An 18065-nucleotide genomic window follows, 5' to 3' on the forward strand; every position below is an offset into this window, starting at 1 on the left:
GTAACTGAGGAGCAAACCACTCCGCTGGCCACGGAGCAAGAGATCAGCGGAGACAGGGAGGCGGAGGGAGGGAGGAGAGCGAGAAGACAAGCAGCGCAGCGGAGGAGAGGAGAGGAGCATCTGAGAAGAAGCTGCACGCCTGACAGGGCGGAGAGAACTGAGGACTTCTGCAGCTCTGAGATGAGGGGCAAAAGTAGCCCTCCTTGGCCACTTAGAGAGGAACAGAGACAAAGAGCGAGGAGAAACAGCAGGAGATGCGAGGAGGAGCAGGAGGAGGATGGGAGATAGTTAGAGCAACTGCAAGACTGATCACTTCCACCAAGAAATTCAGACTCAGTGAAAAAGACTCAGTGACAAGAAGAGATTGATGAATAAGGCATGGGCAAAAAGACTTAAAGAGAAATATTTAACTGCAGACAGGGGCGTCTAGCTAATTCAGAGAATAAGGGAAAAAGAAAGACTTTCAGAAAGGCAAGGAGGAACAGAGAGTGAAATATTTACGAGGATCCAGGCAGGGAAGGAAAGCTGGAGCCAGCCAGAGAAACTTCCCAAAAACTTGGAGAAGAGAGAGAATAAATGAGTGCAGCCGAGAGAAGCTGAGCTCCTCCTCCTCTTCTCCATCCCTGATAAAAGCCAACAAGCAGCAGAAGCAAGGAGCAGAAGGAGGAGAGAGAAGTTTGGAGGAAGGAAGAGATTTAACTACATGAAAGTCCACTTTATCCAATGGCGTGCTACTACATCGTGATCAGTTCCACCCACCTGCGTGATGGACAGCTGAGGAGCATCAAGGGGGTGTTCAGAGGACCAATAGGAGCCAGCAGCCAAAGGAGCACGGTAAGGCTTCACCTTTAACCCAGCATCCATCCCAGTCAGCCTGTCTTCACCTGACAGAAACACACCCTAATCCAGATTAAGACTACTGTCTTCTGTAATTGTTCTCCTGCCAGGAAATCATTACCTCTTAATTATCATTACCTAAAACCCCTCCCACCCACTTGATTGTCAGGTTTTTAATCATTCTTTGAGAGGAGTTAATTAATTGCCACTTCCATTAGGTTAATTGAGAGGCAGGAAGATGCAGATGGGGATTAAACACGCCTGGCTCTTAAATATGCCCGCAAAAAGTCCACATATTTACTGCTTTTGTACAAAATAAGAAGTTGAAATAATAACAAAAAGTTTAAGTCGAGCAATAAATGTTGCAGTTAGTACTCATAAATCTAGCTGCACTTAATGAACCTCTTGATGTAAATTAGTGGAGAGGAATATCTGTGGAGTCATGGAGCTGCGGGGGAGGATTTGAACCAAGCAGATGAGTCACACTCTTTACTTTTTTTAACAGCTAAAACTAAACCTTGTACTTGGTTGGCTGTGAATGCAGCAGGGCCAACATAATTACAGCGAGTCCTTCGCAGAAATGCATTGCCCAAAAAAACTTCCAGCAGGTTTCAAAGAGGTGCGTGAGCAGAGATGTTGAGGTCCTGCTTTAAGTTGAACAAAATGTAAAGAAAAAGACTTTTTCCTGTGATGGTGCCCAACTATTTGATATTCTCTGCTTTTATTTGTTCTTGTCCAACATAGAGAAGAAAAAAAATAAAAACTGCTCCTTCATGTTGACACCTCCTGTATATCGGACCACTATAAATCATAAATCATAAACTATATCCACATGATTAGTCTTTAGGTGAAACTAACAGTCCGACTAACAGAATCCATGCATCTGCAGCTTCTCCTACGGCCCAACCGTTTTATTAAAATCTGAAAAAAGAAAATGTATTCTATCAAAAATAGGCCGACATGATCAATACTGGCATTTACTCTATTATGCTGCTGCAGAAAGTTGGGCCTCAGTGGAAGCTCTTTGTGGGAAAGGTTATAGGCTCTCTCCCTGCAGTCCTGCAGGAGGTGCTGAGAAGCAGAAAATAACAAACGCAACATGATTAGTTTTCATCATTAGAGTGGAACCTATTTAATAGTGCAGAACAGTTTTACAAAAATCTTTCAATAACATCTTTAAAAATGTTTCTACACCTCTGTCTGATACAAATGCAGAATTTAAAACCATTAGAGCTCTGATTGTTTATTGGGGGACAGAAGAAAGAAAAGGTAGCAAATGTTGGTTTTTATTTCTCTGTCCAGTTAGGAAGACATTTCGATTATTAAAAGCTGAAGTGGCAATAATGTGGCATAATAACAGCAGCCTGGGTAATGCTGGACGGTTCCTGTTCTGGCTCCTGTTAAGGTGGACTGGAAAGGATGTAAATGATCAGGTTTAGGCGGGTGGTAGATGGCAAACTAACGCTGATGGTAACAAAGGGATGTGTGTTTTCCATCGCAACTGTTACTCAAATCATCATTGATTTAGAGAGAAATGTTGAGTATGTAAACTAAGATGACTGGACTGGTTTTAATGGAAACAAACCAGCACTCAATGCTTGACTGATTAGTAGAACTGCTTTAGCAAATAGTTACATTTAGCTTACAGCAGTGAAATTAGCATTTCCATTTATAGATTGCTGCAGCGATCAGAAGAATCTGGTGCAAATCAGACCAGATGAAGCTACTATGATGAGAAAAAAATAGAGAGCATAAAGTTCAAGGTTGAAACTAACAAATACTGCAGAATTGGACAATTGAGATAGAATGAGGTAGAATAATAAAATGCGGTCCCTATGTCCTCCAGCAGTCTAAGCCTATAGCAGCATAACTGTAGAGATAAGATAGAGATAGACTCAAACTATAAGCCTTATCAAGCCTTTTTAAGCCTCCAAAAGTCAACTATAGGCATATATATTATTATGATATGTTGCCTTTTGCACTATGGAATCTCTATCTACTGGGAAATATTAATTGTTTTGTTTTTGTTGAAGACAGAAGCTTGTCTTCACTGCTACAATATTTCCCTGTGTGGGTGCCACCCATTTCATGATGTCGACCTACAGTAGAGCATATTATAACTTTTTTTTGGACAAAGAAAACTTTTGTTAAAATTGTCAAACAGTGTGCACTAAAACTGGCTAACTGTGCATTACTTTTGCAAGTATAGCAAACGGTTTGATTAACTTATGCCTCTGGCCTCTCCATTAGGTATTTTTATTTGTAGAAATATAAATTGTCACATGATAGTCACATCATATGCCTCTACCTAAAATGACCAAAAACTCCACATAATAGGCTGTTTACTCCAAGTGTCCATTCAAGCTAACCAGCTTTGATGAGCTGACATAAACGGACGTGGCGCCACTTACGGTATTACTGCTGGTCTAGCTGAAAGTCAGATGGTATGATGTAACGCCTCCCAGAAAATTGACAGCTCGCCATGGTCGAAGACTAACCCGACATGCTCCTCTTTCAAATTACAATGGTTCCTCCCCTTCCTGTTCTCAACAAGTAGTAGTACTATCCAGAGGTGTCAAGTAACGAAGTACAAATACTTCATTACTGTACTTAAGTACACTTTTTAGGCATCTATACTTCATTACTTATTTTTCTTCCTACTTCTGATTTCTACTCCTTACATTTTCACACAAGTATCTGTACTTTCTATTCTTTATTTTTTTTTAAACAAACGTTATTCGTTACTCTTGGCTTCAGTTTAATGTTTATAAATATTTATTTCCCGTCATGTGCTCCATCCAATGCAGATCATTGGCTCCATCCACATCTAGTGAAAACTAGAGTCATTGGATGAGTCATATAACGCAAACACTCATTGGTTAGCTAAAGGAAATCATCAGAAGCAAGCAGGTGTTCTTCAAACTGCTAACATGAATTGTCTATGCCATGCTACAATGTGGGATTCAGAAAAAGATGTTGAAATGTCTGAAAGGTCGGACACAGGCGAGAGCGTATCGGGAGATGGAGACCAACAAGACCTCCCTCATCCTTGGCCCTATCTCAAAGAATTTTTAGAAATAGTCGTAAAATTGAGCTTTCATTTCATATTAGCGGCATCTGACTGTTTTTATAAAGGTGACTTTATAGTTTTATACTTTAAGTAGTTTTTGGAGCACATACTTTTTCACTTTTACTTGAGTAAAGAGGTAAAGTTGATACTTCAACTTTTACCAGATTGTTTTTAAGCTGCAGTATCTATACTTCTACTTAAGTAACAAATGTGTGAACCTTTAACACCACTGGTACAATCACAGAAACTTGGAGTGCTTTTACTTTAAAGATTAGTAACATGGCTGATTAACAATACAGGTTTATCAACACAGACATTCAAGGTACATATTACAAATAAGATGTGGTCTCTTAGTTTTACGAATCCTGTCAAAATAAGTCTTAAATTATTGCTAACACCAGTATCACTTCTAGCAACGACATGTACTGACGTATCTATCACCTTCACAGCGATATCAGAATGCCTCCTGAGCTTTTAGCTCCAGCTTTAGTGAAATCTGAAAATATCTAAACCCTTCAATAATAGGAATAAACTTTTACTGGGATAACAGCTATCAAACTTTATTAAAGCAAGTTTTAAAATGTATTTTCCAGGGTTCACTCTCTGTGATGAGGTCATTAATATTCTCCTGCCCAATAAATCATTTTATTACTTTCTTACTTTAAACCTTAATCCGCCAGGGTTATGCATAACAATATGTACTTTTTTCAGAATTGCTAATCTTTGATTCCCATGATAGAAAAATAAGGTTTTGGATTAATTATAATGTTTTTCAGTCAGAACCTTCTTCCCTCTGCAAACCTTACATAAGTCCAGACTTTGCTATGAAGGTTCATTGGAGAGAGAAAACTTTCCAACTTTAACAGATGCTGTCGTTTTTCCTCCTTTATAGTGTCACATTTCCTCCTTTATGTTCTTCCTTTTGTCCTGTTTTCTGGAAAGTCTTCTTACAGACGTGTCCTTAAGAAACCTTAAAGCTCTAGCCACAGTTCTAATTAATTACTGTTGATGGAGATAGAAAAAAAACAGAAGCTCACTCACTTCTAACACATTAATTACTGAGCTTCATTTACAGAGATGACAGAGTAATGAAGCTGTTATTGCACCTTCATCAAGACAGAGCTTTTAGATTTAAATGGTATCAAACTAAAAGAAAAAGCAAAAAAAGACAAACAACAAAACAACCCAATAAAAACTGCTCTCCTCCGAAAGAGAACCAGGAATTATACCTTCTGCTTTATCCAAACGAGAAACCTGTCTGAATTCAGTGGCGCCTCTTCAACTCTGTTCGCTGCCTTAAACAGGAATAGAAAGCTATATCAAGAGTTTTTAATTGGCAAACAACCATACATGACTATCACCAGTCACCGTGGAGCATCAGCTACCCAAGCTAATTTTAGCACCAAGTTCCTTAGTGTGGGCAGGTCTGATGAAATTGCTTGAAACGTCTTAAAAATTTAAATAACATGCTTGCTGCACAGAGAAAATGAGGGAGATGTGTTCACGCCGGCACAAACGGATTGCGTTAGAGTGCGGGAATAGCAGCGGAGTGGGTAACCAAAAGAAGATCGCTGGGACAGACAGGCAGACGGACGGACAGACGGGGAGACGGACGGACTGTTTACCTCTATTAAAGCCTCTAGGAATACTGTTTGAACTTTGTGGACTGAAACATACATGTTATCACTCTGCTTCAGGCTGGGGGGGACTGTAGCTCATTATCTGCACACAAAAGCTTTATGAAACTCTGGAAACATTTTGACATTTTTAATCAGAGGTTTTCATGTTATTCTGGTCATTTCCACAGAGGATATAAGACAAGTTTTAAGACTATAGATGATCAAAAATAATAGTTGGTAGTAGGGATGCACGATATAATGGGCCCCCTATCGGTATCGGCCTGTATCGGCCTTAAAACTGAATATCGGACATCGGCCACCCCACCGATATTTAACCCGATATTTGATCAGCTTCTGAGTTTCTAAAGTCTAAAAAACTTCTTTTTTACAGACTTAAAAATTTCTAAAGACGAGGGAAAAATATTGATACATTAAAATATCACAATATCGTCATATGCTGATATATTGCCATTTAAAAACACCATATCAATCTCTTTTACTGATGAAATATTGCTATATGTCATCGTTATGCTACGAAATCCCCCGAAAATTCACAAAATTTTGCCATATTTTTATACGTTGATATATTGACGCAGTATTGATCTATTTTACTAACAAAATCTCACAAGAATTTGCAAAATATCACGAGAGTTTGTAACAGAACGATGAAATTTCACGAGATTTTGAAAGTAAAATAGATCGATACCGCGTTTTTAAAAATCTATTTGATATCAGCATATGAAAATATATTTGAGTATATTATTTTTCAAAGTGTCAGAAATGGATAACAAAACTGCTATTTTCAATGACTACTTATTTTTGTCTAGCTTTAACATCGGTATCGGTATCGGTTATCGGCTACATGAGTTTTAAAATATCGGCATATCGGATATCGGCCAAAATCCCAATATCGTGCATCCCTAGTTGGTAGTATTTGGTCCTGTTGCCATGTCTGTTGGTTTGTTTCCAGCAATAACTTTAACAGATTGAACAACACATACTTTATAAAGATAAGATTTACTTCACATATATATGAAAAAAAGCTTAAAAAACTTAAAAATTGAAAACCACTACAAGAAGGTATAGAAATAAAGATGGATCCATGATGAAATCCAATGGGTGATGCAGGCTCTAAACTCTGTGGTCAAGCTGACAGACTAAAATGTATTTACCTTTTTCTAGATGATTATTCCTGCACCACTGTTATCAGTGTCTTTGCTGACTGTAGCCATGTCTGGTCGAGCGTAGATTGTTTGGCTTTCGAAGTGTTTGACCTTTAATAATTTGAGGATGAAAGCTGAAAATACTGGTGACTTGTGTTGTATTGATAGTCGTTCTGACATGTATTCAGTGAGCATGAAAAAAAAAAAAAAAAAACGTTTTTTAGCCGTTCTTTCAGTAGCAGCTCTATCACCTGATGCTTTGGTCTTCAACTAACTGATAACTCTAATTGTGTTTGGGTCTGTTTCTGCAATCTTTATAGTCCATTGATGTGTTTCCATAAACCTCTTAGTAGACAAATTTTTAATTACTGCATTTGAAGAGCTTGATGGGAAAAGCTAAATTTAAATCAACTGACATAAAGTTTTTAAGGCTGGATTTATGTTTTTGACTTGAAAAGCAATTAGCTAGAGAGATAGAAACACATTTGTTGAATAAATCCTGATATAGAAAACATGCTCTTTGCATGACTGACCTTATTGCCAACATTAAAATTGCCCCTTTCACTTGATGTCACCAGATGACATACCATGGCTCTGCACAAGGTTGCTACCATTCCTACCAAGGTTGCTTCATTCCTGCTGCCACCAGACTCTATAATAATGCACTATAACCACAATAACTCCTGTAAAACCCACTGTGCAGCTATATTATAGTTTTTTTATTTATTGACTGTGCAATATTCTGTGCAATATGCTCATTGTGCAATATATGTGAATAGAATAGTCATACCACTACCTCACCGTTGTTCCTTACCTACTACACTTTAACGTAAAAGTAAATCCACCTGTATATAAGCCATCCGGATTGTACATATGTCACCTCAAACCTCTGTACTACTACCTCGTATTATTTTTTTTAAATTATTTCTTATTTTTATTTTGTTTTTCATTGTGTGTGATACATGTACATTTGCACATTAATCCTTATTTGTCTTGATATATATACCTTGATATACTGTATATCTATTGTTTATTCTTAATGCACCTTTTGCCTCCTTGTTTGCACCTTCTGTAACTTCCATGCCAAAATATGACGAGTAAATTTTTCCGCTGTGAGATCAATAAAGCTCATCAAATCTAATCTAATCATCTAATCTAATCTACCAATACCTACTGTTTATTACAGCCAAGTGTTACAGTCTGGTTAATTAAGCCCAGTGGATGGAAACATGTTTAATACATATATTTGCCCCATAATTTTAAAAGTTCACTCAAAATGTGCTTGAAATTTAGATGGAAGCACAGCTTGTCTCTGATTTCTCATTGTTTCCTATAAGCCAGTGGCGGTCTGTTGAGGTTTCTACCTGTTTCTAAGTCTTTGTAAAGAGTAATAAATAGTTACATTTTTCAGGAAATCCCAGTTTTCCTGTGAAAATGACAACAACAGGTGTGTGGAGATTACTTTCGTCAAGAAAGCCAACACTGCAAACTTAAAAAACATTGTCGAAACCCGATCCAGAATCCCCGGCAGAGCTGGATGACAGTTGCCTTTTGTATCTATGCTTCTTTTTCTATGTCTGTTTCTGTCTCCTTGAACCCCAGTCAGCCTCAGCAGATAGCCGCTCACACTGAGCCTGGTTTCTCTGAAGCTTTCTTCCTGTTAAAAGGGAGTTTTTCCTCTCCACTGTCGCTGCAAGCATGCTGGGTATGAGGGATTGCTTTAGAATCAATGAGTCGATGCAATCAACTGGTTTCCTTAGATAGAAAACTGAACTAATCTGACTGTATTATCTTTTGACTAGTCTGTAAATTGCCGTCAGATTAAATGTTTTGTGAATTGGCGCTATAAAAACAAACTGAATTGAATCCCCATCACTAAACACCACATCATAAAAATCCCAGCAGTTTAACTTCCAGCGGATACCCATCCATTCAGGTAAGCTGTTGCACATCAAACGTCTCATGCTGCATCAGAAGTCTGTCCTCTTCAGGGAAAACAAATCCTTCCACCGGCTCTGAATCAAGTGGGTTTTTGTTCATTAATTGGCCTGAATGTGTCAGAAACATTTGGGCCGGATGCCCGTGTCCCTCTGTGTTACTATTCCTGCTGTCAGCCTGGCTCGTCTCAGATCCGCACTAGGTGGTCCAAATTCTGAAAACGCCGCTAATAATCATCCAGAAAAGTAGATGCGGCCCACTGCCGAGTCCCTGTTTTTTCTTTTTTCCAGTCCCTGCTTGTGTTTACATTTTATTCACCATCCAGATTCTTCGCAGTCACATTCATTTACACGGGCAGACCAGCTGTCGGGGAATTGTTTCAGCACCTTTCTTATTATCACAGAGTCCAGTGTTTGGTTGCTATAGATACATTGATTCCAGCCGGTACAAAACAACTTGACATAAATTTCTTCTGAGCTTTTAATTTCCCCTCAGCTCTAATATCGGACGTTTGAGGTGTGCAGTCACTTCCTACAGCTCTTGACGTAAAAAGACCTTCTGATCCTATTAGCTGGACTTATAAACCGTGTCTCAGTTTATTTGCTTCATCACAGGCCTTTATTAAGTGTTGAGTGTTTTTGAGTGTTTTCAATTAGCACCACAGATGCTGTTCAGCATTTTAGGAAAAGCTATGATGTCCTTGAGCCGGGTGGGGTGTGGGGGTTATGGTGCAGGCTCCTCGTCTGCTGCAGTTGCTTGTTTGACTTCAGGCTGAAAACCCCTCCCCTGACTCGCTGCCTGCCTCTAGTTTAAACTTGTGTTACGAGGGTTGAGATGAGATGCCAACAAAGTGGCCAGTCACTCCATAAATTATTACGAATAAGGACATTCTGTGCATGAGCGTTTTCTATGTGCATGCAGAAAAGGAGGGAAAATATATGTGCCAGTCTGCTTGTATGTCGGGGTTGCTGCGTTTGGGATGACATGGAATGACTGCATGTTGCGGGTACAAGGAGTGCTTCATTGACGTGTGAAACATCGGGTATGACTGTGGAGCCATCTGCTGCAATTATTTTTTAGATGACATGCATGAGCAGCGGCTTGCAAGATACCATAATGCATGGTTGTTTGATTTGACCTGTTCTGACTCCCATTTAACCTCTTTTTTTTGGAAGTTCTCTTTAACTTGCTCTGTTTCAAACTTTAATCTTAAGTCTTCTGCTTCTACATGCAGAAAATAAAAAGCTTTTACTGTGATTAAATTCTCGTAGTTGTGGCTTCAGCAAAACAGCCAAACAAAAATGTCAATCTGTGGCTAATAAGGCTATTCACCATGGCTTTCAGGAACAGTCAGGCTAATCCACACAATGACCCTCATAATGTATGTGTGAGGTGGAACTGGAATCAAACTGGAATGGTAGTCACATCTGTTTCGTTGAGCACTCATTGACTCATTCGCCCAAATCCAATTTTTAACATCTTGTGTAATTTACAATTGGATTGATTTCTAGCACCTTTACCACTTACATCAGAGCCAACCTGACTTTTACTCTGTTTTTCTGAAAGTCGGTTCCACACCTATATCGGATCTCTCATCACTTCTGTTGGCTCGTCTTAGAGTAACCTGTAGTTGGAATGTTGAAGGTAAAAGGCATAGAGGACCATGCCTTTTACCTTCAGAGTAAAACACCTCTGGCACCTCTAAACAGTTGTTGGTATTGTAGTTATGGGATAAAAAGTAGTGCCAATAATCCTCTAAACTTGCAGGGTTAATTTACCCATAATTTCATTAGTTTATCCGAATCTTATGGAACACACTTTAGATAAGTTTAACACGAACTTTCTTCAGCCATGGCATCTCTTGCAGTGAATACATTACTTATTGTTTGATGGCCGAAGTATAGCAGCTATTTTCTGGTAATCATGAGACTTTGTCAGTGGCTCTTGAACAACTCTTTGGATTGTTTTGTTTCTTTTTTGTCAGAAATATTTTAAGGAGCAGCCACTGTTGGCTGATAGAGTATAAAAAAAGCTACATAATTCACGAGAAATCAGTGGATGGATGGATGGATGCATGGATGGATGGATGGATGGATGCATGGATGGATGCATGGATGGATGGATGGATGGATGCATGGATGGATGGATGGATGGATGCATGGATGGATGCATGGATTGAAGGATGGATACTATTCACATAAAATAGTTAGAGATGACAAAATCTTAGATTAAGGGCAAAGGAAAACCACCTGTGGTTTCAGGGAATGTAGAAACCCTTAATTCAGACGTCTTTGCGCTCAAAGCACTGCAGAAGCAGGAAGTGCAATGATAAAAATAAAGACTGAGCACAAAACGAAATCAGCTGCAGAGATAAATCTGTGGCTAACGCTGAGCAGAACATCAGACAGAAAACAGTGGAAAACAACGATAAGATGGGAGCAAACAGAACAACAAATTTAGACACATAAAATACTCTGGAAATAAAACTCTTTAGAAACACAACAGGAACCAGCAGAAGACAGCATTTAAAAAATAGCTCAATCTTAAAGGGAAACCCGTTTTTTTTTTTTTTTTTACATTGGGCCCTTGATTTTACGTTATTACATCATGTTCTACTCACCCATATGAGTTTTGTGTGATTTGAAGATATTCCATTAGGTTATATACAAGTAACGTCTTCCTATGGGCAACGACTTGAAGGCACAAACTAAACTGTTCATAATTTATTCTTTATGGTACGCCAGCATTCAGAACATGTAGGCCAATCACTCTCCCAAAAACAGAAACAAGCAAAGGCTTTTTACAACATTGTGATATTTTTAAAACATAATCAATTGCATTAATCTAACCTGCAGCCATGGTGGAGTCTGGATTGCACCACAATCAAGCAACTCTGGTGCTTTTTTAATGCAATAACCCTGGATGGGCTGTTTCAGAGTAGAGTTAGACCACTTAGCATCTTGCAGGACTTTAACTGCTATAAGTGGATTTATTATGTCAGTAACTGACACAAAAAAGGGAAACTTTCATAAAGACAAAAGCTTCATGAAATGTTATTTTGACCTGAATTCAGATTCATTTTCTGCTTCTCCCTGGGACATAATTTAACCTGTATGTAGAAATAAGTATCAATCAGTATTTTGGACATAAAAATAACAATATTGATAATATTTCTCAACATGCCTGTATTCAGACTAACAAATCTCATCATGGATGCTGCCAAATAAGATCCGTTAACCTGCCTTCTAACTTTTTCCTTGAGATTAATTTTGTCAGCCTCTGAATGTCCCAGTTCTCCACCTTAGAAAGAGCAGAGACATTTTTTTAATCATAGCTTTAATTCAACTAAAAATGGAAAAAGACACAATTTCCAGGAAATCACATTGTAGGATTTAAAGAACGTATTCATGAATTATGTCAGAATATAAGTATTTGGTGATCCATGAATAAGCAGGGTGTGTGATCCTCACAGACCTGTAACCTTCTAGAAGCTCTCCTCTATTCCACTCATTAACTGTATTAATAGCGCCTGATTGATCTGGTTATCAGTATAAGGACAGCTGTCCATAGCCTCCAACAGTCAGTCACCAAACCAGCCACAGCCATGACCAAAGAGGAGTGAAAGGAAGAAAACCACAGACCTGCAGCAGGCTGGGAAGAAGGAATCTACAACAGGAAGCAGGTGGGTGAACGAACATGGAAAACCTGATAAGATCCCTCAATGTGGGGCTCATTCAATGGGTCACTCTGTTGGTTAAAAGCATCATGAGAACAATGAGCATAGATCCCAGAACTACACCCCATGAATGAGCTGCAGAGAGCTGGACCAAAGGCTGCCATCAGGAACACACTCCATCAGACAGACGTGTTCCTCTGCTTAAACCAGAATATGTCCCGACCCGTCTAAAGTTTGCCACAGAGCAGATGGATGATCCAGAAGAGGATGGGAGATCATTATGAGGTCTGAAGAAACCAAAATAGAACTTTCTGGTTTTGTTTAGAGGAAGAAGAACGCTGAGCTGCTTCCCAGGAACACCGTCCCTACTGTGAAGCATGGCGGTGGAAGCATCATGCTTTGGGGCTGTTTTTCTCCAAGGGGGATGGGATAACTGACCCGTGTAAGGAGAAGAATGAGCGGTTCCATTTATGGTGAGATTTTAATCACAAACCTCCTTCTATCAGTGAGAGCATTGCTGATGGAACATGGCTGGGGCTTCCAGCAGGACAATGATCCCAAACACATCGATCAGGCGGCGGGGGAGACCGCCTGTTAAAGCATTTCAAGGTTCTGGGAAGTCAAACCAGTCTCCAGATGTAAACCTCATAGAAAATATGTAGAGTTGAAAGTCCAACAGCTCTGAACGGCACTGCTCCAAGGGAGATGATGGAGGAAAGGACCAAAATAACAGCTACAGTGAGGAAGAAGCTGGTGAAGACTGATGGAAAACGTTTGATCATTACTAACAAAGCTTATGCTGCAAAGCTGGGAGTTGGATAATTTTCAACTATAATTTACTAACATTTTTGTGTAACATCCTATAATGTGATTTCTTTTTTTCACTCATAGTTGACGTGAACCTAAGATGAACAAATATAGACATCATCTTAAGCAGAAGCTGAGCAATCAATGGCTGACTAAATACTTTTACCCACTATATGTTTTCATTTGATTAGTGCAAGTAAGGACTGCAGTTTGTTAACTGATAATTTGTTTAAAATAAGAAAGAAAAAACCTCTGTTATGTTATATTGGTGCATAATATCTAATTTCCTTATTTCAAGGTCAAACCTACTCATGCCTTTGGCAGATCATGTTATTTACCTGCTCAAATAAAGGACAAATACATCGATTTAAAGAAATATGAACTTAATTTTAAATCAGTTTATACATTGATCTGCAGAGTACTTAGTTTATTCTGTTTAATCTTCATGTTTTTTTCATGTAAATAAAGATCTCACCATCTTTAAGCTTGCAAATCAGGCTTCTGCGTGACGGTACAACTTTGGTCGAGGAAAAAAAAAACATGTTTTGCAAAACCCACAAACTTAAGCTCCACAAAATCTTTGAGGATTTAATCTCATCCCCCAGAAAATCCTCATGCAACGAAGAAAAAACCGGAGGCACCGCATGGGGGCCAGCTCCCATTAGGCTTTGAGAGCGAGCCAACAGCAAAGACTCGCTACATATGTTGTTTGTTGTTGATTTCTCATAAAATAACAGCTGGGATTTTAGAATATGTCTAATAGCAGGAATTAGGCAGGAAAAGGGAGCAGAGGGGGGGCATGTCTGAGGCAGTGAAACTACTGGGAGTCAGTATGGAATGTTTTTGACCACCGACTGTAGCTTTGAACAAACTTTTCATTCATGTAAAATGTCTGCGGGAGAAACAAGTGAATGGCAGATGAAGTCATGAAATGTTCTCAGAACTACACTGATCCCCTCTGAGGTTTGAACGCTCTCAGGAGCTAAAAGCTGAGATGTGAGAGGCTGGCCCTTTAAGAAAAACAACACCCTGAGAGATTAATGTTTCATCTGAAGATGTTCTTAATGAGTTGTGGGGAGCTGAATGTTAAAGTATATATTTATGTAGCGCAGTCGTTACTCAATTACCATGGAAACTGAGGTAGCTCGTTGGAGGTGAGTGGGCGTCAACGCGACTTGGATGAACCTTGAAAATGTGGTGGGAGGGACATGGAGATGGGGGGGGGTTAGTCAGAGTAAATGGAAGCAGATGGAGAAAAAGTAAGAAATGCTTAAAATGATCAGAGGTAAAGTTTTGGTTGCTATGAGAAGTTTTTCTCTCTTTCTAATCTGCACTGAAGCATTCATTCATTTACTTCCATCCATCTGGAAGAGATATTCACAGCCAGGGATTATCTGCCTGGGCTCTTTGGTCATTTCATCGTCTAAAAAGCAGGTTGTTCCTTCTTCTGTCAGTAAAACTAAAAGACGTTTTGATTTTAAAACACATTAAAGCTTTTTTATTCTTTTTTTAATAGCTGGGTCAGAGTTTCCTTTGTGTGCACGCCACTTTTTAGCAAATGATCGTTTAAACTGCAGCAAATACTGGTTTGCATGTTAAGATTGTAGTAATAAGGATACATAAGGTCACAGTTGAGCAATGAAGGTGAGCAGTTTAAAGGAACCTAGTTATGATATACACTCACCAGCCACTTTATTAGGTACCCCATGCTAGTAACGGGTTGGACCCCCTTTTGCCTTCAGAACTGCCTCAATTCTTGGTGGCATAGATTCAACAAGGTGCTGGAAGCATTCCTCAGGGAGTTTGGTCCATATTGACATGATGGCATCACACAGTTGCCGCAGATTTGTCGGCTGCACATCCATGATGCAAATCTCCCGTTCCACCACATCCCAAAGATGCTCTATTGGATTGAGATCTGGTGACTGTGGAGGCCATGTGAGTACAGTGAACTCATTGTCATGTTCAAGAAACCAGTCTGAGATGATTCCAGCTTTATGACATGGCACATTATCCTGCTGAAAGTAGCCATCAGAAGTTGGGTACATTGTGGTCATAAAGGGATGGACATGGTCAGCAACAATACTCAGGTAGGCTGTGGCGTTGCAACGATGCTCAATTGGTACCAAGGGGCCCAAAGAGTGCCAAGAAAATATTCCCCACACCATGACACCACCACCACCAGCCTGAACCGTTGATACAAGGCAGGATGGATCCATGCTTTCATGTTGTAGACGCCAAATTCTGACCCTACCATCCGAATGTCGCAGCAGAAATCGAGACTCATCAGACCAGGCAACGTTTTTCCAATCTTCTATTGTCCAATTTCCATGAGCTTGTGCAAATTGTAGCCTCAGTTTCCTGTTCTTAGCTGAAAGGAGTGGCACCCGGTGTGGTCTTCTGCTGCTTTAGCCCATCTGCCTCAAAGTTCGACGTACTGTGCGTTCAGAGATGCTCTTCTGCCCACCTTGGTTGTAACGGGTGGTTATTTGAGTCACTGTTGCCCTTCTATCAGCTCGAACCAGTCTGGCCATTCTCCTCTGACCTCTGGCATCAACAAGGCATTTCTGCCCCCAGAACTGCCGCTCACTGGATGTTTTTTCTTTTTCGGACCATTCTCTGTAAACCCTAGAGATGGTTGTGCGTGAAAATCCCAGTAGATCAGCAGTTTCTGAAATACTCAGACCAGCCCTTCTGGCACCAACAATCATGCCACGTTCAAAGTCACTCAAATCACCTTTCTTCCCCATACTGATGCTCGGTTTGAACTGCAGGAGATTGTCTTGACCATGTCTACATGCCTAAATGCACTGAGTTGCCGCCATGTTATTGGCTGCTTAGAAATTAAGTGTTAACGAGCAGTTGGACAGGTGTACCTAATAAAGTGGCCGGTGAGAGTATGTCTACTCAAAAAAGACAAAAAAGACATTAAATCATGATAAGAAGAAGGTGCAAAGAGTCTGGTTGCAGCAGGGATGAATGACCTCCAGTGGCGCTCCTTTGTACAAACAGCGTGTAAAAGTCTTTGACTAAAGGAGCTGCAGGGAATGGAAGTGTTCTCCATGATCGATGGAAGCTTGTACAGCAGCCTCCTCAGTCTGAGTGCAGACTAGGACAGAAAAGGCCTTTCTCACCAATTTGTTTGGTCCCGCTCTGCGCTGCCAGGGACCCGGCAGATAACAGCGTAGAGGAGGGCTGATGCCAGCACAGAGACATAGAAGGTTTGAAGCAGGGGCCTGTTAACTCCAAAGGCCCTCAGCCTCCTCAGGAGGTGGCGGCGGCTCTGGCCCTTCTCATACAGGACGTCGGTGTTGTGTGTTATATACACCAAGCCTTCATCCTAATGGTGTTTGAATTTAGTCCTTTTTGAGCCTAAATAGAATTCCAGCACTGAGCACGTTGAGAAGACATAAACAGACGTGGCGCCATCTGCTGGCGAAACGGCAGAACTATTACAATGCAAGGTGGTGACTACACAACAGAGGCCGATCGTGTCAGAGCCAATGAATGAATCAACCTTGCTATATATCCTTTCCAGTAGCACTTTACCTGATGGGTCCTTGGCTGGTTCCTTACAATTCCTTTGTAAACATCAATCTTTGTACTAAAATATTCTTTCTGTCATAATTTGTTGACATTAAGATCTAAAGAGAAGCGTCATTTCCTGGTCAGACTCTGTACTTCAGTGAAAGGGTGGAGTCAGAGTACAGTAAATAAAAAAAAAAATGCAACAGGAGGTCACTCCAGTGGTTAGAAGTAGGAGGGGATATTGCTGGGAGTTGCAGGGAAGTGGGGCTGCCATTCAGCTGGGAAGGGCCATTTTGAATGGCTGCTACTGTTTATTTATAGACACCATTGTATTCACTAGTATCAGTATCACGAGGATGTTTACTCACATCCATCAATCCACTTTGCAGCCATGTCTGAACGCCTCTGCAGAATTAGCTCCTACTTTAGTGTACACCAACATTCGTACTTTTCTCCCAGTGCTTTTTCAGTTTTATACTTTTTGGAATCAAATATTTTTTTTTTCCACACTGGATCTTGAGCTTTTCTTTATTGTTTTACCAGTTTGCTGCTGGGGAGGTCTTAACTGGCTTCGACACTGTTGCCCGTCTCCTCGTTTACCTCCCGGCACATGCACCGCATCGTTCCTCTGTTGCTATAGAAAAGAAACAGGAAGGGCTTTATTTTACGGCATTTAAACTGATTATTTGTGTTTGTGTCACATTCTTAGTTTTGTTATGTGTATTTAGAGTATTCAGTTTTACTTTGCTCCTTGTTTTAGTGTTTAATTATTATTTTGTTGTTTTCTTGTTAGTTCCTGTCTTCCTGGTTTTCCATTTGTTGTCCTCTGCTGCCCTCTTGTGTCCTCTTTCCCTTGCTTTGTTTTCTGCTCTGCCCTCACCTGTTTCCAATCCTCTCGTTAGCCCTCTCTTTGTCTCTGTCCCCTTTAAAAGCCCTCCCTCTTCAGTTCCTGTTTGCTGGATCCTCGTCTAACATCTGTCTGCTTACCTCGTCTCTCCCTGGCTCCTAGTGTTTGGTTTCCCCTGATGTCTCCTTGGTTCTGGTTTGTTTGGTATTTTTGTTGGATTTTTTTATTCCTGCCTCCGTACCTGATAACCTCATTAAACCCACCTAAATTCACCTCTGCCTACTGGCCTCTGCTTTTGGGTCCTCAATCCAACACCAAATCGTGACAGTTTGATTAATTATTTAAATAATTCAGAACTAATTTAGCAATTGTTTGATTGTTAACTGGACTATAGAGACTCTAATACAAATATCTAAGCAGTATGTATACAAAAATAGAAGAAAGAATATAAATGTTTTAGATTTAAGAGGAAAAACATGTTTTATCCAACAATATTCTCTATCCAGAGCTGCTCTAGTGGCTCGAGTGTTTGAGCTTCACCTGGTTTAAATTCTAAATAGACTCTTCTTAAGAAACCTTT

The 18065-nt window shown here is 40.0% G+C and overlaps 1 protein-coding gene across 1 annotated transcript in view; it reads left to right on the forward strand.

The window, feature by feature from the left end:
• The first annotated feature begins 349 nt into the window (after nt 1–349).
• The window catches only part of LOC119783900, a 151515-nt gene continuing 133799 nt past the window's right edge, over nt 350–18065 (forward strand). The window contains exon 1 of the mRNA XM_038285634.1: nt 350–834. Coding sequence (XP_038141562.1) covers nt 724–834 — 111 coding nt within the window. The 5' untranslated portion in view covers nt 350–723. The remainder of the gene's footprint in view (nt 835–18065) is intronic.

This window comes from Cyprinodon tularosa, unplaced genomic scaffold (assembly GCF_016077235.1).
Source record: "Cyprinodon tularosa strain WSP-4 unplaced genomic scaffold, ASM1607723v1 ctg213, whole genome shotgun sequence".
In the NCBI taxonomy this organism is placed as follows: domain Eukaryota; kingdom Metazoa; phylum Chordata; class Actinopteri; order Cyprinodontiformes; family Cyprinodontidae; genus Cyprinodon; species Cyprinodon tularosa.